This window comes from Epinephelus moara, chromosome 7 (genome assembly GCF_006386435.1).
Source record: "Epinephelus moara isolate mb chromosome 7, YSFRI_EMoa_1.0, whole genome shotgun sequence".
Classification (NCBI taxonomy): domain Eukaryota; kingdom Metazoa; phylum Chordata; class Actinopteri; order Perciformes; family Serranidae; genus Epinephelus; species Epinephelus moara.
Genome location: NC_065512.1, coordinates 14,622,692 through 14,649,885, shown reverse-complemented (window position 1 = coordinate 14,649,885; position 27,194 = coordinate 14,622,692). Strand labels below are relative to the sequence as shown.

Here is a 27,194-nt window from a genome sequence, read left to right as displayed (position 1 = left end):
AACAAACAGGCTTAAAACCAATTAAAGCCAAATGTACTTACTGGAAAAACTGAATATCCGACTACCTAAAGGGTTTTTTACTCCAACCAAATGCTTAACAAGACTTTTATAGGTGACCAAAACATAACAATTAACTTTCATGGACTGAAAACACACCGAAATAGCAACAGCTACCACTACGCCTTACTGATACTGAAGTCACGGCATGGTTATGTTACCAAACCAACGTTGTTCAAGGTTCAAGGTTCGGTTTATTGTCATTCAAACATGTTAAGAAACACAAGAGAATAAAATTCATTGCCCAGGTCCAGCAGCATACAGAATAGACCTACGATAAATAATTAACTAAGCTAAAAATGCCAGTAGCTGGTAGCTGAGAAGCCACTGCGCGCCGCCATCTTGCCCTCCATCTTGTCAATGGGTGGCATCCACCTGTGACTCAAAGCAGCCGTGCCCTTAATTATAGCTTTAATCCTTAAAAACATATAAAAAATAATTCATTTCTGCTTTAAAGAAGGGCATTTTAATATGAAGGTCTGTGGGGATTTGCTCTTGGAGGCAGCCTCAAGTTGCCGTTAGAGGAACTGCAGTTTTTGGCACTTCCGAACTGGCTTCATTTTGCAGCCCTGGACAGATAGTGGATACTGCATCAAACCCCCTGAGCCCCGGCTCATTTGACCTTATACAGCATCTATTCTGCTTTGCACAAAATTCAATAACTAACTGTCCAATAAACAGTAAAATACACCATTTAAAACTTTAAAAGCAAAAGACTGTAATCTATGATGAGTTCCCCAATGTGCCCATTTTCTAATCTGGGTCACATTATTTGAGGTTTTTCTCAAAGCTGAGTTCCACCACAAAGGAGCTTGATTTGTATTCTGACGTATGGATCAATCAGATCAATACTCCCCCTTTACCGTGTCCATTCAGCCTGTGCAAATGGGTTTACTGTCCGTCTTTGGGGCTGTCTCAGTCTATTCTCCTCCGTGTCTTTGGTTTTTAGAAATGCTTATTTTTTTCCTGTACATGGCATTTTTTGACAAGCATTTTGTCGATAACATCCTCCCTCACAGCCAGCTTTAGAAGTGGTCCTGCAAGGCATATCCATAAAGTGATGAGTCTTAGAGTATTTTGTTGCTGGTGACGGCTCTTTGAATAAAATCATCCTCTATTATGTGTTTATTGTGCAGCTGAGTTTTGTGACGTCAAGAAATGGAATCATTGGATGGTTTCTGAATAGCAGGGTGCATGTTTGAGTGCGGTGGGGAGCCCAGTCATTCATGTACAGCACATCAAATTCAACAACAAGTGAAGGCTGGATAGCATCAGACAGATAGAGGATGACATTCAGTTTAAATTGATGGGACCTGATAAGCTCCCCACGTTCGGCTGTATGTCCTAGAGATGAAAACATCCAATATACGAGGAGTGTATTCTGTCTAATAATAACTGTGTTCATGAAGAAAGCCGTGCTTTCCCTCTGTGGAACTGATTTATTCCCAGAGGAAAAGGGCAGGGTGTTTTGAGGTAAAGTGCATCAGTTGAGTGCATCTCTAAGGGGTTTTTAACCCTAAAGGGAACTTGTTTTTTCAAAGGGTAGTGCATATAAACTGTGGTTTGATGCCATTGTGCTTGTCGGGGGTTAGAGAAGTCCACACTTCTATGAGCAGTGAGGTAGCAGCACTCTGCTCTCTTGAGCCCCGTTCAAAAATGTCCCAGAAGCATCCAAAAGACTTCGCTTGCTGCTCCTGCCAAGGAAAATACGGCTTATGAAATGGAAATTCTGAGACCATTCACAGAGTGCCAGGAATGATTAGAAAAAAAACAGACTATGTCCATGTCAGTACATCCAGGAGTGAAGTCTGAGGGAAAACACACATCCCCACCTTGCTCACATGGACGCACACATAACAAACAGCATCATCACTGTTAACCTGGTAGGTGTTGTTCTTTAAAGGGAAACTCCGCCGATTTTAAAGGTCAGTTTGCTCGTCACGGGGAGCGCTAGTCAGCCTGTACAAAGAGTTGTTATGTATCTTTTGTGGCTCTGGAGGAAGTTTTATCAAGTCTGACGAAATGAGCCCTGATCAGAATCAGAGTCAGCTGTATTGGCCAAGTGTGTGGGCACATACAAGGACTCTGACTTTTTATTGTTCTCAATGTCCATACACAGAACAACAAAGCTCAACAAGGTGAAAAGAAACACAACATGACCCATCACAGCCCTGATGGTGTCAGAGGTTGGAGACAAAATTTTACAAATTAGCGACATCAAGTTTAAAGATGTGGACATTTACCATCAAGGGAGGGTCTATAGAATATATTGGATGCATTTCAGGGTTTCATAAGGATAACATGTTCTAGCAATACTTTGGACAACAACTGAATATTTTGCTGAAATCATAAAATCTGCCACAATATGATTCTGTTGAATTCGGGAGCCTGCGATCAATAGGAGGCGATATTAGTAAATATCTTTATTATCTTGTACTCAGCACTTTGCCATTGTCTGCCTGGCGTTAAGTGGGATTCATAGTTGTGCGGCAGACCCAACACTATAGCCTACGTACGTCGCCTACGCCGTTGTGAGCATTTATACTTGTGCAGTGGTGTGTCTGTGTCACTCTGCAGTTACACCTCCAAAACACTAGTCGGAGGTGGAGGTTTCTTTGAAGTTTAGTTGATTCAAAACACACATTAAACACACATTAAATATGGCTTAATAGAGACAAATCAGCTTCACTATAACTGACAGCATTCACAGACCAACACTTGTCTTTATCTGGACACATTTTCCCCACAAATACAACATGCTAACATTTTTAGCACAAGCCTATGGCATTTTATATTGTATAAATTAGCCTAGCGACATGCGGAGATTTCCTCTGCTCATATGAAGCCAGGATAAATCACACACAAGACTTAAAATGCTATTTTTGTGGAGGCTTTATTGTCTTCACAATTTATTGTTTCTTATCTGTGAAATTAAAGTAAATAAAAGCTTTGTTTCCACTGAGGGAAATGGTTTCAGCTTACAAAAATAGACAGGAGGTCTGCGTCGGCACGATATGTAGTTACATTTCTGGGGAGGTGCACGTCAGGCTACGGCGTAGGCTCTGCGTCGACATGGAGCTTACACTGTAGCTACGCCGTTGATTCAACGCAGAAGTATGAATTCCACATTAGGCTGCTAACACTGTTTGAAAGTTTAAGAATGAGGTATGCTTGGACAGAAATGGGAACGCAGACGTGCTATGCTACTTTCAAAATGAATGCATGTTTTATAGATTTACACATTTAATTCCTCTTAATCATTACTCATGAGCCACATGAAGTGTGTGGCAGCAGAGACTCTGCCCTCTGCTTGTATTTCCTTATTTTCTCAATCTCTACATTTGGGATATTTATGGGCGTGTACCCCCACAGCCATCAGGTGAGAGCTTGTGACTTTAAAAAAAGGTATAGACCAGGTGCTAGGAGGTAAGCAGCAGGCATCCAAGAGACACAGTGCCAAAGAAAATGCAACTATAGCGAGGCGAAATGCCAAACCAGAGTGAATCAGGGGTCTGCGTTTACTTTCACTTTCCCTGGTGAGAGTCTTTACAAACAGTAACAAACAATCCTGCATAGGGGTCCATGTCATTGGTTCGACAGCCCATTGGTTCGACATCCCATTAGTCCGACTGTCCGCGGTGCTGAACGGCTCGCGGCGGGCGTATGGTGCGCCGCGACCAGCTTGAGGCGAAGCAGGCTCACGGCTTATGTGTTTGTCACTTTCTTTTTCATTTGAACCCACACCATGATCTTTTCCTGACCCTAACCAAGTGTTTTTTGTGCCTAAACCTAACCAGACCTTAACCACAGGGCATCATGATGATTTCGGAACGGACTTCGGAACAATGAGTTTAATATGGTCGGAACAATGGGATGTCGAACCAATGGGATGTCGAACCAATGGGCTGTCGAACCAATGGGCAGTTCTCCCTGCATAGTATACCTTTAAAGATGACTTTATGTATTGATGTTTTCACGTTGCACCCATATCCAGATTAATGCATTTTACATCTCTAGTTGCATTATGGGCAATGTGTTTGAGTTTGACACATACTAAGGGCTAAAAGTCACGATATTTCCACCTCTGCTGCTTCGATTCAGAGAGACTTGAATCTTTCTTTTATGACTGTGCAACTCTATAGAAATCCAATTCTATATCCATTCAAGTTTTTGTCTGAACAGAGGACGAACACACGCTGTGGGAGCAAAGGTCAGAGATTTTTGAGTTGCATTGCAGCAGGCACTAGTAACTACAAACTATGAATTTAGAAAAAAGAATTTGAAGGCTACTTAGCCAAAGCTTGTTACATATATGAATACAGGTATTCAGTCTTAACTTTGTACCTCTTGAAGATGATTAACATCATTACTATCTAAGTGTGCCAGCTTTTAGGTTTTTTATCCATTATGATTACATTTTACCTCTGACTTATAAATGTGGTGTAGAAAAACTCAATTATGGAACGGCAGAATGCCTAAAACTGATTTTGTGATAATAGGAAACAGGTCAGAAAAAGTTGGCAAATTAGCTTTAGCTTTAGCCTGGCTCTTAAGGTTTGTTGTACCATTCTTACAAATACTACATACTTAAATTTACATGTTTCTTTGGTATAATTTTCTTAATACAATAAAATAGATGTCAAAAAAAATCCAACACTGGTTTTGATTTAATACTTGTTTATGTGTTTTGGCTTTGTAGAGCAGCTCTGACCTCTGTGGGTTGAAGGTTCAAGTCTTCTGAATCTTTGACCACTCAAACCACCGTTATTTGCTTGGGTGCAGTTACTCTTTAAGCAGTAACTCTGCAGGGAACTATTTGAATGGGCTCTCAAGAGCAGAATGAGGCCAACAAGATGAGGTCATGAGCAGACACAGCTTAACATGAAGCAGACTGAGGCTGAGATCGAAAATCAGCTGTGATTCAGCTGTGGCTCTATTGTGTCTTCACCGCTGGCAGACCAGATAAATGTTTTATTGCTGAACATATATTAGACGCTTATTTTCCAGGGTCTGCTAAGTGTCACTCAGCCAATGCTTTTTTTTTCCTAGGAAGCATTTTCTTAGCATGTTGTGAACGCAGTCAGCTTTCACTAGTTTACTTAAAGTTGCTGCACTGGGTGAGTCAAAAGAGAGGAAGCGGAGGAGTGTGCTGGTGAGTTGTAGGCTGGTTATCAGGCCAATGTGTCACATTGGGGTGTCCAGGGGCACAGAAGAGGGAAGTGAGCCGCGGCAAAGAGGCCAGCGGCACACAATACAGGAAAAACACAGGAAAAACTCATCTCACATCATCTGCAGCTCCGTCCTCTTTATGCATTCACACTTATATCACTACATAATCATTTGTTTCTGATTTGCAACATTTAGAAATGTTTTTCCCCGTTGCTTCCTTCTTCTCGCGTCCCCTTTTTCTTTCTCTCCTCTTTGGTAGAGGACCAGGTGGGAGGGGGTCTGTTGGCATTCTTGCACCGTGTGCTTTGCGCTCGACCGGGCCTTGGCTGGGTTCCATATCCCCTCTCTACCCTCTCTCGCTTCTCTGACTCCCGCCCCTCCTCCTCCTCCTCCCCACTAAACACCCCCCCTCTCCTCAACCTCTTCAACTCCCCTTGGTTGCTTCCCCTAACCACTGCTCCTGCCAGCAACTCTGCGCTCTTCAACAAGCCCCCGCCCTCACTCACTTCTCTTGCTATCACCTTCCTTAACACTTCCTCATGTATCCCCTATAATTCATTGCCCCCTTTCCTTTCCTTTCCCCCCCTTCACCCTCTTCCATCTCTCTTCCATCCCAGCCCATGGCAGCAGGTCCAGCCTCTGTGACACAGATGCACCCAGTTGCTCTGGGCGCTCGACATGGGAACAAAGCATTGGCGGGGCCCGTCTGTTACAGTGTGTTTCAGGGCGTGTGGTGTTCATGTGTGTATATGTGCAAGTATGTGCACATGAGGGGGAGATGGGAGAAAACAGAGAAATGGTACACACAGCCAGATACTAAATCTGGTCTCAGGAGTTTGTTTAGGCTTAACTTTTACTTAAACAAAACAAAACAAAACAAAAAAATATTTCGTTGGTGTTTGTGTGAACACTCAGAGGCAGTTTTAAAGGTTAACTTTGGTACGTTTCAACCTGGATCCCATTTTCCAACATTTTTGTGTCTAAGTGACTAATAGGAACCACAATTTTTGAAACGGGTCCAGCATTTACCAAAACCGCTGCAGCTGGCAGCCGCAAAACAGGCTGTAGTGTAACCACTCAGGGCAATTGAGCACCGTCAATTTACATCCACTTAAAGTGTTTGTTTTTGCCACTGACAGGCTCAGATTGCTATTATAGATGTCTGACACCATTTTGAAAAGGGTCCCTATAGAGATAGACCTTTTTGTTAAAGCGTAAGATCCTTTTTGTTTAACCAGAAACAGCCCCAAAATTGCTATCGTCAAGCCAACCAGACTCCATTTAATTAAACAGTAATTTTAGCGTGTATTGAGGCAGCATATTTTCACAATGAACTCGGTGATTTAAGGGTTAATTTTAACCAAACCAGAGTTGGTGATTAAAGGAATAGTGGAAGTGACAAACCAAGACGGTGTTTGAGTTTTATTTAGCTCCTGTCGTCTTTGAATGAAGCGTGTTTTAAGATGATAAAATTACACGTTTTTTAAATGGAGTCTGGTATATTTGACGATAGCAATTTTGGGGCTGTTTCTGGTTACAAAAAAACAATCTTGCTCTTTAACAAAGAGGTCTATCTCTGTTTGGATCTTTTCTATAATGTTGTCAAACATTTATAAGAACAATCTGAGCCTGTCAGTGGCAAAAACAAGCACTTTTAGTGGACTTAAACTGACGGTGCACAATTGCCCCAAGTGGTTACATTGCAGCGTGTTTCGTCACTGCTGGCTGCCGCAGTCATGCTCGATACTGGACCAATTTCAATAACTGTTGTTCACATTAGTCACTTATACACAAAAACATAGAATAGAAATAGTGTCCAGGATGAAATAAACTGAACTTGCCCTTTAAGCAGAATCTGTCTTCATTTTTCGAGGGTGATGCAGGGGACACATCCCCTTTTAATATTTAGAATATGTACGTTTTTCCCCCAAATAAAAACACTTAAGTAGCAGAGGACTTTTACTTTGACAAAATTAAAGACATAAACACCATAAATTGGTGCAGAAAAGGCAAAATTGATGCAATAAAATGCACCAGAATGCAGGAAATTAAGTGTCTGACGATCAAAATTTTCTAGCAGACGATCCCCACCTTTTGCCCTCCATGTTGGAATGAAACCTATGTCCTTTCACACACACATACAGTATGCTGAGATAACATGAACTCACAGCTCCGGTCATATAAAATTAAACTTGCCTCACTGACTGGTTTTGTAGGCTTATTAGCATTTTTACATGATTCCTTATGAAATCCTCTGGGTTTATATGGTGTGTGTGTGTGAACATCTCCACATGCGTCAGTACGGATGATGTCACTAGTGTATGAGGTCATCATTTGGTCTCAGAGTGACATTTTCCTAGGGAGGTTTGTCACCTCTAATTGATCCAGGTAGTGTGTTCAGGGTCGGTTCGCCCGGGCTCTATCTTTCCACTCCAGCTCGTTGCTATCGCCTCCATCAGCACAGCGCTGATGGCGATCAGCGAACTCTGAGATAGTGGACCTGAGGTCATATATGTGGCTATGTGGTGGGAGTTACAGTTCGTACTTGGAAATGCATTAGCAGACACATACTAAATAAGCACAAACGGAGAAGCAAAGAGAGCAGCAGACACTGAAACATGTACATTTGAAGCATTTTCTTGCTGCAAGGACTGGCCTCAATCTTCACCTGCTCCCTTTACCTTTTTTCTTTTTTTCATTCCAGGGATTTTGGTGGGGACGGGAGGGCAGGTAGGAGAGAGAAATGAGATGCCTCAACACTCCACTGCCCTCCTCTCTCCATCCAACTCCCCCACACACCTGGGATGGCCATTTCATTTCAGAGTGCAGCAAATGGAAAGGTGATCTTAATCTACCCTGTTTCCCTCTAACCCCCCCTCCCTCTCTCCATCTCCCACACACAGAGCCTCATACCGCTGATGGACAGCACACTGCTGGTTGCCTAAGCCTGCCGCCAGCAGACCAAATTTAGTGATAGAGAATCCTGGATACACTTTGGTTTATTACCTTGAACAAATTCTCCTCATTTCAAACTCAATCTTTGTTCATCTTGTTATCTTTTCGGTTTGTTATCCCAAAGCGGCAGACATGTTCCAGATGACAGTTGACTTCGGTCAAAGTGTTTCGACATGATCTCTTCAATACGCAGCGCCACTCTGTTAGCTCATTACTCAGTGTTAGGTGTCTCTCACTGCTGTTAGCTCTTTGGTCATTGCAGTCACACGCAGAGGCATGCAGTAGCCATTGATTTCCTATGAATAGCCTGCTGCAGGCCAGTTCATTAGGAAGGTGATCACAAACCACTGGATTAACTGAACTGGACGCTTGCTGCTTTCGAGAAATATGAAATTCTGACATGCTCTTAAAAATTGAAAAGTGTTTCGACACTCAGTAAAAGGAGTGCGGACAGCAAATAAGTTTGGACGAGTTTAACTTTTCTGATGCTTAAAAATGAAACATTTGGAGAAAGTTAAATATACCCCACGAGAAAATCAAGATTTTATCCTTTTGAAAAATATAATTTAGTCTCCGAGAAGGATAAAACACCAGAGCGATGGTCATCTCGAGCAAAACAAACCTCACTTACTGCCTCCTCTCTCGCTTCTTCTCCTCAACACATGGCTTGAGGCTGGACCGAGGCTGCAGCTCCACCCGCCCCAGCCGTTACTATGGCAACGCTATCTGGGCCTACCAAGACCTGAAGCCGAAGGACATCCTGGACAACAATACAATAGCAGCACAGCCAGGGTACCTGAGGGACTTAGACCTGAGAGGCGAGATCTGGGGGGGTTGCAGATTGAGAGAGTAAATCCTCCCTCTTTCTCTACCTCCCTCCCTCACACACAAACACAGTCAGGATTTAGCCCTTTTGCTTGAGAATCTAAGAGGTAGCGGGAACAATTCTTGGCTTTAAATTATTATTTTTTTCTCCATTATTTAAATCTGTAAAAAAAAAGAAATGTTTTTGTTAACCATCTTGAGTGGATTTTCTGGTGAGTAAAAAACAAAATCTTAATTATTGGACAGGCCTCATGGATGTAGAGATGGTTAATGTAGTTTGATGATGAGGCAACCAACTGCGGAGAAAGGCTATATGTCATTTGTGATTGGCTGGGCTTGTTTTCCTCCGCATGAGAGCGGTCAGGGTGGCTGCGGCGCTGCTGACTGCGAGGATTGGGCCACACGTCCCGCTGCTGGTGCCAGCAGTGGAGAGTAATAGAGATGTTTAGAGTCTATTTGCCTTGCTTGCATTCCTCCATGTACTGCTGCTAAAATAATAAGAGGGAAGGGTTACCTCAGGTCGGCCCTAACTGAGGGATACGGGGAACATGCATTGTTGTCATTGGCTCCATCTGAGTATCCCTCTTAAAGCCACAGCACGGAGCTGAGGAGCCGGGCACCGCTGCCCACTTTGCAGAGGCAGCAGAGGGAAGCATGAATGTATAGCTGTGCTAAGAAGTGTGTTTTTGTGTGTTTGCATGTGTCATATTGTGGCATTAATATAACAGACATCATCATGAGTATGAAGTACTATCTTTAGGAGTGTCAAAAATCTGTCTCCAAGTATCAATTATTATTTTATTATGTCAGCGGTTAGGGAGGACATTGTGGCAGTGCTGTTGCCATTGCTGTATATCAAAGCAAGTATTTGTATTCCATTGAAGTCTTAAGAGGATTTTATCCAGCGTTATGAAGTGTTATTAGCCCTGCAGCAGCCCACCAGGCAATTGAAAATCTTTATTATGGAGAAGAGGGAGTCATGCTGCGCACCGACTGAGTTTACCCAGTTTGCATGCATCTTTTGTCTGTCAGCTTCTGATGGTTTCGAAACATGAATTCGTGTCTATTTAAAATGTGTTTATCTCTCAGTGGGTGCAGGCACAACATCGTAGATGTCCATGTGTGAATAGCCGAGTGTGGGACCTGCTTAGTCATACTAAAACACCCGTCTTACACCTCCTCTGTTTCCTTTTGCAGGCAGCCTAAGAAACAGGATGTTAATGCTTGACGGAATGCCTGCAGTCCGAGTCAAAGCTGAGCCCCTGGAATCGGAACAAGGGGTAAGAGAGCAGTTGTTTTCCAGACAATTCCCTTTTTTTTTTTTTTTCTCCCCCTGCTTTCCTTTCCGTCTTTCCTCCTCCTGGCAATGGGCTCATAATTACTCCCAGGCCTAAGCAAGTGAGCGAGTGAGTGAGTGAGTGTGGGGGCTAAGAGGAGTGGTCGGAGAGCATGGTAGTAAGCAGGAAGAGGAGAAGAACCAAGGAGAAGAAGGAGGAGGAGGAGGAGGAGGAGGAGGAGGAGGAGGAGGAGAGCCACAGCTGGAGCAGGAATGCATTGGGGGGTTTCGGGGGAGGTGACTGGGGCCAGCAGAGAGTCCGCGCTGGCTGGGGGTGATTGTACAGATGTAGCCACTGCTCCAGGGAGGAGGGTCACATGGGAAAATCTTATCTCTGCCCCTTTATGTCTCTCGATTTCCCTTCATCCTCCCATACTCTTATTTCTCATAAACACATGAGTAATCTCTCGCTTGTGCGCACAAATACACACAGACAGTCACACCACACTATACTCTTCCTCCGCAAACACTTATCACAGCTCCATCTCTTCCTCTACTGTATCTCATGCATGCCTCTGTTCTCTCACAGCGCTCTCTGTCACCTCGTTGCTCAGTATGAATGTATCACAAAGAAGAAGTTAATTGTCACAACATGAATTATGAGCGTTCGTAATTTTGCACCAGGAACATTTTGTTTATTTTTCTTAAAATGAACATTTTTATCTCATATTTAAGTTTCATGTTGAGATACACTGCACTTATTGACCATGTTTGGAATAATGGAGTTACCTCATGCAAGGTTTTCATGGCCCACATACAGTATCAGTGCTCTCCCGTCCAACATACCTAGAAATAAAGTGGTCTTGTTATGGAGAAGCTGTTGCTAGGTTACGAGGGCTTTGTGTTGCTGCCACAGCTGTGTGTGCAGCGGGTGCGGGCCACTTAATATTTGTAATCATGATGAATTAGTGTTCAGTTATTATTGATTTCCATTCATAACATATCAATAATATCCCTGCCCCTAATATATCACCGAGCGCACTTTCACGGGAGAAGAGCAAAATAGTTTCTGTTGAGCCGAAACCGAGAGCATTAGTCCGTGATGGATGGGAAAAACACCAGCTGCTGATAACCCATCAGTTTACCTCAGTTAGAGAATTGTTCAGCTGCATAGGTGCTTTTGTATTGATACAAATCGAAGCGGCCTCTCCACATCTAAGAGTTTGACGGAGAGGCAGCAGGTGGTCACTTTCTGGGTGTCCTGCTCTCAGCTGTGGCTCAGCGGCTCAGGAGCCGTGCTCCCGAGCTGCTACCTAATACCTCGGGTTTGAAGTCATTCTCCATACGTGTAGTGATGTCAGTCACAGACAGGATGTGAGCACTGCAGCCCACACTGCTTTGAAGTGCACCGAGATCCTATCTTGCCCTAACAGACTGTGCTTCCCTTCAGACGGCAGACAGACAGTTTAGGCTGCTGCAGAAATGTGGTCTTCATTTGGGTGGCGGGGGGCCAAGGGCTTGCTGGAAATGGTCTGCCTTGTTAGACAATTCGCCCGCAAGGGGCTGGAAAATCTGCCCCGCTAACCAGTATCCCCTAATAAAGACAATGGCATGAGGACAGAGGCAGGCAGGCGGGTCGAGCATATCTTTATATGTGTGTCAGGGTGTGTGTAGGTTTGAGCGCATACATGTGTTTGTATCTGTCAAAGTGAGAGCAGGGGGTGGATCAAGTTTTCCATTAGTGCTGCTTGAGATGTGTCTGGGAGCTCCAAAATGCAAATAACTTTCTGTTTTCACTTTTGCGTAACTCTATACACTGTGTTGTTTTGACCTTTACACACAAGTGTTTTGTTTTTTACACAGGAGCCCACAGGATTGGCCAATTTTAACAGGTTGTCAGTGACTGAATGCACAGTAAAACACTTCTGAATAAAGAGATAGAACAGTCTTTTTTTATACACAAAGGAAAAGTGGAATTCTTCACTGCAGCTGTCTTTGCCACAGCATAATTTGTCTGGTATTAGGGCTGTCACTTTCTCAAAAACAAAATTCAAAATTGTTTGTTCAAATTCAAATTTCAAACACAGCCCATGACTCTTAACATAAACTACCATGGAGGATCCATGTTTCACGCTTGACACGCTAACATAACTGTAAGGCAGCTGCATTTTACAGTAACAAACAGCCTCACTCCTGGTCTTGATTGTTACTATTAAAAGAGACAGTTTTGGCCAAAAAAGAAAAAAAAATTGTGTGTAGCTGCAACACATATTTGAGCCTAGTAACACAGTCTTTTAAGTCAAATTTAGCCAGTCAACATTACTAATAGATCTGAATTTGTATTCATTAATATGTTTTACCACAAGGTGGCGACTCTGCAGTGGGCTATTTTTGAATATTTGGTACTTTAACTTTGCAGCGTTGCCGATAAAAGCAAACAAATTTCACCACACTGTTACATTCTCTATTTTTCCCCTGGGACTTTTCCCTTTTTGGATTTGGACTCCACAGCTAGCCCACCTACGGAGACTCAAGACTACTGTAGCCATCACTCTTGACGTTTTTAGAGGAAAAGGCGCCAGGCCTCAGACATTTGACGCACATTTTGTTTGACTAAATGTTGAAAGGATTTTTAAAAATCTGTAAATAGGCTACACATTTTTAAAGTTGAAAAATGTAAGAATCACTTCAGGCTTACAACACTGAAAACGTTACAAAAAATAACAGTTATTCATTTCCGTATAATTTTCTTTCAAAGCCACAAGGAGCCACTGGAGAGGGGCTAAAGAGCCGCATGTGACTCTGCTTCCTCACATTACGCTAACATTTTTGTCAGCAAAGAGACCAACCATAACCCAGTTTACTGACAGGGTAACAGGGCATGCAATGGGGTCAGAGATATGATGAATTTTTTCCCCCCACATTTGAATGGTAGCTAATCAAATAAAATGTGACAGCTCTATTATGGATGACGCGGTTAAAGTTGTTAGCTGGCTTGATATTGTTGTCAAACATTGAGCTAGCTCAGGAGTCTTCTTGTGCTACCTTTAATTAGGGCTGGGCGGTATTTGCGGTGACGGTAACTTACCGCAGTAAACATGAGCCGCGGTACTGCTTTTGTGGTTACCTTCATACCGCAGTACTGCGGCTACGGCGGCAGAACGGGGCCCGGCGGCACCTCCCTCGCTACGTGATGGAAGTGGCCTGGCCGACCGCACCAAACCCAGGCCCGTGGGAGCCGCCGGCCCTCCCTCTTCCCTCAAACATTTATACATACTATATAACGTTTTATACACAATAATAAATGGATTAGCAACCGTTTTGTATGGCTTTTTAAATTGTTTTATTTAAGGTGTAAAAAAAAGAGAGAAAACGATACCGCAATATCATACCGTCACCGCATCCCCCCAAAATAATACCTTTAATCAAATCACAGATAAACACTTAAGTATTTTAATCATGAGTCAAGGCCTTTACACACAGGTGGCGTTTTTTTACGGTTAATTCCACAGACTGTAAAATAATGGGTGTAACTACCATGACATCACCGATTGGTTTGTGGACTCCCATTATGAGGCCTCGACTTCAGCATTGAGGCTGTTGCAGTCTTTTTTTTTTTTTTTTTTTGGAGCCAGACGTGACCATATTTGGGCGTGAGGCTGGCACTGTAGAGGAGCCAGGATGGATCTAACTGAGGTTGCCATGTGTTTGATTTGTATGTCAAAATATTTTTTCAAACTTGTTATGTTATGAGTAGGCAACTTTCACACTGAATGTGAACAGATGAAAAAAAAGCGACAAGCAGATTTTTCTGAACATTCGCACCATTCGCCAATAAAGGCATCAACCAATCCCTTTGTGTGGACAAATGTTACATCACATCATCAGGACATTAAGAGACCTGTTGCAACTGTCACAAATTCACATCAAACCCTGTGACATGTCAGAATCCCTGCCCCTAAATTCAGACCGCTCAACGCTTTTCAGTTGGTCTTTTAAAGAGGAATAAATCCGTCAGTGCTCTCTGGAAGACAAACTATAATGGTGACACTTCCTCAGTTACCTCACATATACATTTCCGATCTGCAAATTCTTTCTTTTCTTTCATTTAATCATCAATCAGTAAATATTGACCTGATTCAGAGTTCCATCACATGAACAGGTGCTTGTATTTGCCACAACTTCAAACAAGGCTCAGCCAATCAGCGTTCAGGACTGAAACAACATATCTGTTTCATTAACCACGAAATATTACTGAACAGCATTCAGATTCCACTTGTGGTTGGCACAATTATATTTCCCTCATTCCCCTCTTTTTCCTCTGTCTCCGTGAAGCGGCAGGGAGAACTGGCAATGCCACAGAAGTTTCGTAGCCAACTAGATGCACTCTAAGAGCACTTATACTGAGAAAGACAAGACTTCTACGCCGAGATCAGCCCCAATGGATCTAATGACTTCAAAGCCTCGAGGCAGTATGGCTCCAGGCGGTCCGTGACACTCACATCCTATCCTATACAGAACATGCAAACACAGAGAGATCCTGTGCAAAAGCAGCTGGATGATAGCCTCGGGGTCTGTCAAGAAGGGCTACATGGAGTTGATGCAGGAGACGCACGGAGCACGTTTGACACCACAAACATGCGTGTTATCAATTAAGCGGTATTTCTCTTGAAATGTTTCAAGGTAAAGCTGAGGAGCAGAAACTATGGGTAGATAGTTAGATAGCGGATTTACAGGGAGGGATAAAACAAATGAGAAGTTAAAGAGCCCAAGGGAGGGATCGTTAAGACTAGACTCTTGGCAACGTGGTATTCTATATCTTTCATGTTGGTTATAAACCTTTGATTAAATGCTTGTTACCAACTTTTATAGCAAGGAGGGTCAACTGTGACTAAAATCTGTTGCTTTACATGTTTTCTGTTATATGAATATTGTGAGAATAACAGTGAGCACAACTAATTCTTTCTCTGCAAACTCAGCATCACATGAATGTGTTTTTACGAGTCCCCACCCATCGGAGTCATAACTTAACAATCACCCCAGGGACATATTATGAGTGGACAAAACAACTCAACAGCCGACATTTGCAACTCCAAACTGGAGCATTGCGTTAACTATGGTGAGGTAATAAAATAAAGAGCTTGCATCAGCTGCTTTATTCATGCTTTCCCATCAGTGGCTCATTCATTAGCTGAGCGGCTACCAGCTGACCCTTCAGATCCAATTATATTCTTACAGGTAGAGACGTTTTCCGCCTTGGCTTCCTCCCAACCTCCACCCCAGCCTCCTCTTGATGTGTTGAAGCTTTTGGTTTTGTTGACTTTACTCTCAAATTAATAATGTAACTTTATCAGGGGAAGCTCTTCCAGTAGAATCCTCATTGGGTTTTTGGGAGCTCCCTCAAAGAGCAGAGCATTTTCTGCCAAATATAACTGTATAAATATTGGCTATAAATGGTCAATTTCTTGTGGGAAGTTTCTCTGACTGAACTGTGCAAGTTTCCACGAAGGAGGAATGATGATTTCTTCCTCACAGCACAACATAAATAATGACCTCATCCAATTTTTTTCATTAAGACTGGTGTCAAAGGAACAGTTCTTATCTTTTGAAATGGGGTTGTGTGTGGTTCTTACCCATAGTCTACATACAGTGAAAGTCAATTGGCATGCTCCCAGTTTGGAGAAGCACGCAGGAGCTCCGCCACGACAGCTTAGCAATGTACTGCTGTGGATGAGGGCGGCAGCAAAAGTATTTCAGCCATTAGACAGTGATTTCTGATTATATCACTGTCTTTGACTCCATTGAGAAAAACAGCAGTTTAACATTGCTGAACACAGGAGATGCTGGTCTAAGGACCCAGCTGGGCTAAGGTCTAACGCTGGAGGCGGCTTTTTGTAATTGTTTTTAATGAGACTGAAGCTTTTCGCTCACGTTTTTTGCGTTCAACACACCTCGCATTTCTGCGCTCTAGGCACCTGGCGTTTTTGCCAAAGCGCTCCGAACTCCTCGAGTTGAAAAAACTTCAACTCAGAGCGGAAAAATGCCCCATGTCATCTCTTTTTTCCCATTGTCCAATTGGATGATTCGAGAGACGGGCCTTCTGTGGTGGTCACAACAACAAATTTACAGTTGGTAAACAATGGAGGAGATTAGTGGTAGCGGTTGCTGGATACCCAGAGCTATACGGCCCGACGATAGACAGCAGGTTGTCAAACTGGCCCTGAGTCATCCTAAAATATGCCTAGAAATGGCCATCATTGAGGTGAAGCTCCTGGACCAACTGGTGGTACTCCCCATGATCCAGCCTCTTTTTTAGGGACTCATGTACCCACACAGATCTCTGTTTGTCTGTGCCCAACAGACTATTTACTGACAGCCTCTCACCCTCAACCAGGGCTACAGCAAGTTCCCTCTGCCTCAACATTTTAGGAACTAGATACTAATTACTGTGAGAAAATACATAAAGGAAGTATAAGGACGTGATGAGGTGGTTGCCTGGCAACAATAAAAAGGTGCAGCAAGTGTTTTTTACCAGTGGCTTTTGATTTAGTAACAAAAAAGACGGTGCAGTGCGCCTCACTTTTTTCAACCTGCAAAACGCTTCCTGTGTGTTTGGGGCCTAAAGCTGCCTCGGTCGGTTAGTCTGTTTGCATCATTGTGTGACTAGGTGTTTTCAAAAGGTTACTTCTGGTTCACCTAAACGACACAATAACGCTAACAAACTAACCAATCGAGGCAGTGGTAGACCAGCAGCTCCTGAGTTCAGTGAGCTAAAATAACAGTTTTTTTTTAATGGAGTCTGGTGGCTTTGACGAGGGCATAGATGAGGAACTGAAGACGTTTACGGCTTCCCCTGTCGCAAAGGCTGTCTGATATTAAGGGAAAGCAGTGAAAATACCCTCAATGTAGCACACACTTAAACTGATATTGTTTTTTTAGGTGGCTTAAATACATTTTGTTGCTGCCCTTGTCCACAGCAGTACATTGCTTAGCTTCTGTGGCGCTACTCCTGCCTGCTTCTCCAAACCGGGAGCATGCAGCCTGTCATCTACTGTATGTAATACACTGACTGTGGATAAGTGCCTCATACAACCCCACTTCAAAAGATCTGAGCTATCCCTTTAAGTATTTTTTTCCAGCCAGGGTGACCTCTAGCTCACCTGATAACACCCCATGAAGTCCCTGCAGTGGTCTGGGTTCGATTCCAGCCTTCGGCTCTTTGCTGCATGTCATCTTCTTTCTCCCTCATTTCCTATCTATCTATCTGAGCTGTGCTATCAATCAACCCAAAAAAATTTGCGGCTGTAATACCTAAGGCTGTTTATAGATGTATAGATGTAAAAAAAAATATGTTGTTTTTGTTGTTTTCAAAAACACTTTCATGCATAAAGTTGTGTAGAAACTTACTGGAAATGCTTGGTGGGTGGTATTATCACGCATACCATGTGCTGTGAACCCTGACCTTGACACCACTGACCCTGAGCTGAACCCTGACAAGGCCCAGAGGTCATCAGAGGGCATATTTCATGGGGATAGGGTTTGTTTTTTAACTGAGGAGGAGTTACACAGGGAGAGGCCCTTTTTGATTCATGGGGTCGTAACATTTCCTGTAGGCCGAAAACGAGTATACAAGTCTGGAGTAAAAATAGCAGGCTACTACATAAAAGAACACACTCACACACTCAAACACACACACACTCACTCAGAAAAATTCGTAATTCACCACAGATCCACTCTCAGCCAGCATTACATAAGGGGAAAAAAATGTGAGTCTCAAAAACAAAAGTGAGGATGAAAATCCACGGTGCAAGAACGTTTTTCATATCTGCCACAGCTGCAATTGGAGCCTGAGTTTAAGTTTTTCCCTTTACTTTAATGAGCTTTTCCTGTATGATCAGTTAAAAAATCCTGGATGTACTCGCTCCCCGATGGCCCTAAGTGTGACTCAGCCTCTGAAAGGCTCCACTGTGAGGATCAACACCGCTCACCGCACACTCTAGCACCCCTCCCACAGCGAGCACAGCAAGTCTATATCTGCTACATCACATGTAACATGCTTCAATTGACAGTACGGCAAAAATTGCGCTATCAAAGAGGATCAAAAGTATGGGAGTTCGGCGAAACAAATAACTAGTAGCAGGGTGAGTGTCGCTTTTCTACCGTGTATGTTCTTCATTATCTTTTCCAAGTAAACAGGTTCCTGAAACTTGTGCAGACAGATGGAGCGGTTGTGTTACAGTCTGCTTGGTGTTAAGTGAAAGATGTGTTGAGGGATACACTGAGCCACCAGCGTTGGCCTTAGGAGGCCCATTGCTGAGAGACAGAGAGAGACGGTCAGGAAATTGAGCCCATATGATGTTTTTCCACCGTCACAAAGGAGATTTAGGAGAGATACAAGGGGAGCCAAGAGAGCTGCTTTTCTGTGGGAGTGATGGAAAACAGGAGGAAGAGAGAGAGAGCTAGAGAGAGCAGCCCACGCCAAGAGAGAAAAGAAAGACAGAAAGTAGACGGTGAAAGGAGGCGAGTGTGAGAGACACTATCTACTCCTGCGTTTCATCTGTGGATGACATCATGCTAACCAAGTAGGAGTTGAATGCTTGAATGAACATGAGGAAATTAATTGCCACTTTCCCAATAAATGTCACTGCATATACCTTTTATGACATATCTATATCATTAAGTATTATTGCTCCTGAAGATGAATACGTGGACAAAAACAATCATCCTACTCCTGAATCCATTATCTTATCACTATCTGGCCTGACTGGTTGAAGAGAAGAATTATAACAGGAGCAATAACATAAAATTGTATGCCTTAAATACATTAAAGGAACACTTCACCCACAAAATGAGAATTTCTATATTCAATTCAGTTTTATTTTTGAAGCCCAATATCACAAATCACAATTTGCCTTAGAGGGCTTTACAGCATACAACATCCCTCTGTCCTTGGACCCTCACAGCAGATAGGGAACCCAAAGTCACACAGGTTAGGTTTAGGAAAACATACATGGTCTGGGGTCGTCACAGTTGTGTACTTAACGTAAAGTTAGGGTGCTTTCAGACCTAGAGTTGTCTTGCTTTGGTCTGAATCAGGGACTAATTTTGTTACAAAGTTGTATAATTGCCTAGAGTTGGTTCGTGTTCTCACGGCAGCATTTACAAGCGGACCAGATCAAATGCCTTGCACGAGAAAGCGTTGAAGAACGTTGAAGAAGAGTACACTTGCAAGATAAACGTGACACTTTCTAATGTCACAATGGAGGGACAACTACGTAGGTTGATTTTAGCGCTGCTCATCGTGGACTATATTGCTGTCATTGTTCATTTTAGTCAAACCATACAGTTTGAAAACGAGGCGCGGCTCCAACTAGAAAACAATGTTTTGATGCATTGGATGTGCTGAATGTGCATATTAAGGCAGTACAGGAGGAGGCGCACATTAATAATCCTCCAGGACTGTAACATGCTCATGTTTAACCCAAACAATGTGTCATGTGACTGCAGTTGGTTCGGATCCAGGTCGGAACACGTTCTCACCACAAATGAACCGCACCAGAGTTCATCTGTAACCCAACCGAGACCACCTCTTCAAGAAGGTCTTGGTCCGCTTGTTTTGGTGCACACCTGAGTGCGATTGCTGTGTTCACACCTGCCCAAACAAACCGCACTTAGGGGCAAATGAACTTGAGTTCGATTGAACCGAACCAAATAGGGTGTGAAAGGTTAGGTAAAGGTAGGTAAGTTAGGTTTAGGAAAGGAAACAGATCAGAATCAGATAATTTATTGCCAAGTAGCTTCGCACTTTAAAGGAATTTACTACAGCTCAGAGTTCACCTGGCTTCACACGGAACACAAACACTGGTCTCCTGGGGAAAAGTCCTGTGCTTGTTTGATCCATCAACTCCCCCAACCCCTCCTTATGTGAAGTTTCGCTCTTTATACTACTTTCTTCCTTACCCCTGTCAAGGCATTGGTCACACGATCACAGCCTTCCCAATTACATGGTTGTATATGAATTCTGGTGCATTACCTGTGAGAGGTACATGAGAACAGCCAGGAGATAATTTGGATGGTGACGTATTCCTTAAATTGCGTATATGGCATGGATCTTTCTTGTTGTTTGTGGCATTTTTAAGGTGTTAAAATGACAAAAATGTGTTAGTGCAGGACAAATCTAACACTGATGCTTCTTTTTCTTCCACAGTCACCTAAAGTGCGCCCTTATTCTGCGATGGACGGCGTCCCCTTCTTCCTCAGCAGAGTTAAACCTGAACCTCCAGAAGACCTGCTCGCTCACGACCTGCACTTCCACACGCAGACCGAGCCCGTCGACCTGTCAATCAACAAACCCCGCCCCTCCTCTTCATCCACCACCCCCACCACCACCTCATCATCCTCCCCTCTCAGATCCGCTTTCTCCCCGTCTTCTTTATCGTCGTCATCCTCCTCCTCCTCCTCTCCATCGGTTATCACCTCAGCCTCATCGGTGCTCACGCCAGGCCCTCTGGTTGCCCCCGGAACCGGGGTGAGAGGTCAGCCGTATTTGCACATCCTGCACTCTGTGCCACCGCCTCCATCCAGCCCTCTGAGCCTGCAGGGAGCGGGGAAGCTGGCCAGCCATGTTCACCGCATCCCAGTTGTGGTACAGTCACTGCCTCTCATGTACACCACTGCCGTTCGATCACCCTCCAGCCTCAACAACGCCATCATGCTACCTCTGCTGGATGAGGTCAAAAGCCAGGGCAAAGGTGAGACCACGCTCTGTGAATTTACTCAATATTCTTATGACTGACTTTCCTTTTTTTAGAAATGCTGTGAATTCAAAGTTGCCAGCAGCTATTCAAAAGGAAATGATGATATTTTATGACTCAGACATTGTGCCACTGCCTCATGACTTCCTAGTTTTACACTGCGACATAAGCTGTTTGACTTGACATAGACTTTCATGGACAGTTTCTTCACCCTTCCAAATGAACTATCTTATGAAAAATATTCAGCTTAAAGGAATACTTAACCCCAAAAATAATTTATATATCAATGACTCAAGAAATGACGGCAGAGGAGAAACCCGCACACCAATACAACTGGGCTGGACAGCCACTGAAAAGGTTCGCAGGCTGAGATCAATGTAAAAAAAAAAAAAAGAACATCCATACACAAAAGAAAGGTGCTCAAAGTGTAAAATATAATAAAAAGTGATTAAAAACAGCAGCAAACATTTCAGTCCTTGATGAGTGCTTCACAGAACAGATACAGACACACACAGATTACTACCAGGTGTGATGAATCAGTCAGCTGGTGCTACTAATTAGGTGAGATCAGCTCTGAGTAGCAGAGGCCTGGCTACCAGATTACAATGACCAGTCCAGTGAGTTTTTATATATATTTTTACTTTATTTTATTTTTAATTTAATTTTTTTTTTTTTATTTTAAACATTATTTTTTTGTTTATTTGTGTACTTATTTACTGATATTTTTATCATTATTATTATATTATTATGTTTGGTTTTTTTGTAGTTTTTTGCTGTTTATAGTTGGGGTTTTGTACATTTGTATATGTCCTGCTATCATACATCAGTGTTTGAGGATGTTGTGAATAGTACAGTACTCATAGGACATCATTATGATTTGGTAGAAATAAAAAGCTAAAAAGAAATAAAAATAAAATAATAAAATAAAATAAAATTAAAAAATAAAATTACAAAAAATAAATGAATACAAAAATAAAATAAAAATATACTATAAATACTCATTGGACTGGTCATTGTGATTTGGTAGTCAGGCCTCTGCACCTTAGAGTTGATCTCCTGTAATTAGTGGCACCAGCTGACTGATTCATCACACCTGGTCGTAATCTGTGTGAGTCTATATATGTTCTGTGAAGCACTCATCTCAGTAACACTGATGATAGTCAAGGACTGAAATGTTTGCTGCACCCTGATGTTTTTTTTTTTGCATGTATCTCAGCCCGTGAACCTTTTTGGTGGGTGTCCAGCCCAGTTGTATTGGGGTGCAGATATCTCTTCTGCCGTCCTTTCTTGGTTGTCCATACCAACACACCCAGGAAAAACTTTTTTGTTGCCCCAAGAAGGTGCAGTTTCACAGCGGCCCTAAGACTGTATCATTTACTCACCCTTTGTCATGTTGAATTTGTGAAGAAAACACTGGTTTTCTCACATGCCTTCACATTGAACCAAGAATCCAAAAACTGAGAAAAATTTCCCACAACTTGTGTTGTATAATCAGGTCTCATTTATCCAGCCCTATGCTCAATACTCACAAAACACATGTATCTTAAAACTATCATTGAAAATACTTAAGCAGTCTTAAGTGCAGACAAATGAAGCACCTGAGCAAGCACATGCATTTGAACTCATGCATTCTGATGAAATCCCTCCTCCCAGCTGGTTCATTAACCAGGAGTTCTATCACTCAGGCCCCCATTTACTTCAATTCATCAAGAATTTTCTCTATTTTTGAATTCTTTGTTCACCATGGAGGCATGTGACAAGTTTTCTTCACAAATTCAAGATAACACAGGGTTACAACTTGATATATAAATGATCATTTTGGGGGGTTTACTGTCAAACATGTTAAAAACATAAGGGAATGACATTTGTTACCCAAGTCCAGCCGCGTACAGAATAAATAACATGTGAAAGAGACCTATAATAAATAATTATGTAACCTAAAAGCCTTTAATAAATACAACACAGTTAAAAAAGTGCGTAATAGTGCATCAATAGCTGCACAGAGTCGCAGCAGTATAAGTGTAGAGGACAGACTTTAAGCCAAGCGTCTGGGAGGAAACTGCACTTTAGCCTCGTTGTTCGTGCATTGAGGCTTTGCAGCCATCTGCAGCCTGAGGGGAGGGAGATGAATATTGCTTTAATCAATACGGTTGAATATTTTCATTTATCAATTCTAACCATCACAATACACTTCAACTATATTCCTGCTAAAGGGGTCATTAAGAGCCTCCCAAAGTGAATTAAAAAAAGGTACATGTCTGATGTGACTGGGTCAGAAACACAGGATGACAAAGATGTCCACACTGGCATCAAGCAGTGAAGACGTGGCTGCAATAGGTGTGTGATGTGGTTTGAGAAATCCCAATGACAAGCTGTTTATGTTGGTATATTTGTCTTCCCAGATGTCCTACTGTCTTCACTCAAAGAACTTGCACACACAATGCTGTGAGAGCTGACTGTGTGTGCACATACTTTTAGAGTCGGACCCTCAGGCGATGATGTTCCCCCTTCAGAGCGGAGATGAGTTTTACAGGTTGAAAGGATCTCCCGTCTTTAACTGACAGAGATTTTGCTCGGCTGTCTCAAATAGCCTCTGGTGCAGGTAACCAGGGCCACACCAGTTGTTGCCTCTCTTTCTACCGAGAAGCAAACATCCGGGGCAGTTTGAGTATTAGACCTCACTGGCCTGGCAGAGACTGCGTTATTGGTTTTCTCTCTGGGTGTGGTTTTACTGCCAACCACTGGGAGTGAGCCTACAGTAGGTGTTTCTGTCCAACTCTGAGCCGCACACAGGCCCGCTGTTGGTTGTAAAAGAGGTTGCTTCTTGTGACTCCTTGCAGGACAGACAGAGACACTCGAACTTTAACTCACACCCATGCACACACGCAAGCAAACATGTGTAATTAGAGCAAGTAGTCAGAAAGACACTTGGTCGGCTGGGTGGGGTGGTCCCCTTAGAGATGGGCGTTTTATGTCTGCTCCCAAGGAGAGGAGAGGAAAGAAGGAAGGACAGGAAAAACAAGACTTGCATAAGAGGGTGTGGATGGATATTGAAGACGGGTGGCACTTACACAAACACATGCACGCACACACACATGTACGCAGTCCGACATCAGCTCTGCCCGGCTCTGAAAGCACAAAACACAAAGGAAATGGGATGAATGTTGAACGCTGGGTGTGGTGGATGCAGTCACTTTTAATGACATCGCAACCAGGAGACAAACAGAACACTTAGCTATTTATTACAGGAACAGTGTGGAACATTTAGGGGGATATATTAACTGGAATATAATATAATAAGTATGTTTTGTTTAGTGTATAATCAAGAATTGTTGTGTTTTTGTTTTTTTTAACCAGGAAGTCCCATTGAGATTGAAAATCTCTTTACAGAGAGACCTGGCCAAGGTAGCAGCCACTCAAAACACATTTAAATGCAACAAATACAACATATAATACAAAAATTCACAAAAAAACAACAACTATTAAAAAGCAACCACTTAGAGGAGCATAGCTGGTAACTACCAGAGCTGACACACAAAACCTCAGAATGTTATCGTAGAATGAGCTGTTTCTATCTACAAACGGAGCAGGTCCTTCATCGTCGTCGTTCAAGGAGATCGCCATGTTGCACCGCCATGTTTCTACAGTATCCCCAGAACGGACAAACCAAACACATGCTCTAAATAGGGCCATTAGTGTTTTCACAATGCAACCGTAGTTAGCAGTTCCTCCATGATGAGAGGGTCAAACATTTAAACATGATTTGTAATATGACACTGCTTCATTGAATGGCAATGGATTGCACTTGATAAGTGCCTTTCTAGACCTCTGACGAGTCAAAGCGCTTTGACACTACATGTCAAATTCACCCATTCACACACTGGTGGTCAAAGCTGCCATACAAGGTGCCAACCGCTACTCCGTAACCATTCACCCGCACTCACACCATGGAACCACTGTCAGGAGCAATCTGGGGTTCAGTATATTTTCATACTTGGACATGCAGACTGGAGGAGCCAGGGATCGAACTGCCGATCTTCCTCCTACCTCAAAGCCTGAGTTGCCCATAGATCAAGATGGGGCCATGAAGGATCCTGTGATAACCTATGGGCAACTGAGGCTTTGAGATAGGAGGAAGATCAGCAGGAGGAAGATCGGCAGGAGGAAGATCGGCAAGAGGAAGATCGGCAGTTTGATCCCTGGCTCCTCCAGTTTGCATGTCCAAGTATGAAAATATACTGAACACAATTTCAAACTTACATACACATCGAATAACGCATATAGCTTTGTGTCACAATCACTCTTTGTCTAATTTATATCTCTGCTAGCTTACATCTGTCTCGCTGGCTGGTAGCTTAACGGCTAGAAAATACACCTATTGCGCATGCGCGAAAGTTTCAGTGTCGTTAATGGTGTTAAACAACAGATTCGTTTGTTTCAGAGAGGAAGAGACCTCTGTGCATAATTTGGCTTATGATAAAAAGCTCATTAACATCTGGATCTTAAGGTATCAGAGAAAAAAGAAGAGCACACATTAACAGGTGCTGGGCTAGTGGCCCGTATCCGACATGCTGAAGGGCATTGGAGGAACACCAATTTGCAATGTAAAACTGCCTTATTCGCTGGTTTTACTGGTTTATACCACCTGGTCCATTTGTTTCGGAGAGGAAGAGAACTCTGCGGATAACTCAGCTCCTGGTAGAAACCTCCCCAACTATGAACACTGAAGGAATTCTAACTGGGAGAAGTTTCAGCTGGTTGCAATCTGCAGTCATCACCACTAGATGGCACTAAATCCCCCTAAATCTTACACACTGCTCCTTTTAATGACCCACAGTCAAAGTCATTTTTTCAATGGAGTGTTATACGATATTTTGAGTAGATTTTTTTGGTCCCATCTTATCTGCAATTTCCCCTCTCACGTGGCACTATTGTTTGGTGGCTGGAAAAATGATTTGTTGCCTTTAGGAGTCTCTATCTGAAGCCCACAGCCCCAGTATGAAGTTTAATGTGAGGGTCAAGAGCCCAGATTTACCTTGTTTGACTCCGTACAAACCAAACAATCATATGCAGTGATGCAAGTCTCAGTCATTCTGAAGCTTTCAACATAGATACAAAAACACTCAGGCACACACACATACACACTTCCACTCACCCACACGCACTCACACAAACACACACATACACACACACAGGTTGGCCATCCTCTTTAAGAGAGGGCGGGTACCCTTCCTTTCACTGCTGTCTCCCTGTCTCCGGCAGGAGGTTGCCATGGAAACAGGGCTTGACTGGAAACAACAGGAGAGAAAGAAAGAAATCCGGTGCTCTGCCCACCTCTCCACCACTCCTCCTTTGTGTCCCTCGCTCAAAATACCCCTTTCCAACACACGATGCATTTCGAACTAATTACAGGTTTTCCATAGGGTAGGCGAGCTGGTGACCACTCTGCATGTCTTAGTCTACGAAAACAGTTAGAAACCTTTAAAGCTAAAGCTCCAGCAGAGTTACAGCATTATTTCTGTGTGTGCCCCCCCTCCCCACCATCCAGTAATAACACCATGTCCGCTCCTAACTCTAGACCCTTATTATGGGCCATTATGGCCACAGTCTCGGCTGAGAGGGCAGAGGAGGTGACGTCCTGATAGCTTTTATAAAAGCACCAGGAGTACAGTAACTGGGGATGCTGCAGTTGAAAATGTATCACTGTGTTTGCGACAATTGCATCTTCAGAAATGAGAATAGCTATTAGATATTGTAAATCTCAGCCATGCAGTTTCCAAGTTGTGCATTCTTCTACATCTTTTCTAAATTACTGTACAACTCAATCAGGTTTAATCTGGTGGATTTGCAGCTACTTTCCTTTGACAAGTAGTCTCCGACAGGTTTTTATTTTTTCTGACGTTCATCTCTTGAGTTATCCAGGATGTGCGCAGCCGGTGTTCATGGAGACAGAGAGGACAGAATGGCTGCAGGCTCTGGCAATATATCCAATCAGTTGTCCAGGGGAGAAGTTGTCACAACTTGTGGAATAGACGTTACTTTGTCATGCAGCGCAAGAGACAGAGACCCCTGTGCTCGCTGGCTCCGAGGCTCAGAGGATCATGGTTAATCACATGCTGGCCAGTCAAATGTTGCGCGGGTTTTTCTTGGTTACTGTG

At 43.1% G+C, this 27,194-nt stretch overlaps 1 protein-coding gene across 3 annotated transcripts in view; it reads left to right on the top strand.

The window, feature by feature from the left end:
• klf12b (Kruppel-like factor 12b) overlaps positions 1–27,194 on the top strand; it is a 64,924-nt gene that overhangs the window by 13,002 nt on the left and 24,728 nt on the right. For all 3 annotated transcript variants that reach the window (XM_050048233.1, XM_050048235.1, XM_050048234.1), the window contains exons 2-3: positions 10,204–10,286; positions 20,490–21,033. In XM_050048233.1, coding sequence (XP_049904190.1) covers positions 10,204–10,286; positions 20,490–21,033 — 627 coding nt within the window. The remainder of the gene's footprint in view (positions 1–10,203; positions 10,287–20,489; positions 21,034–27,194) is intronic.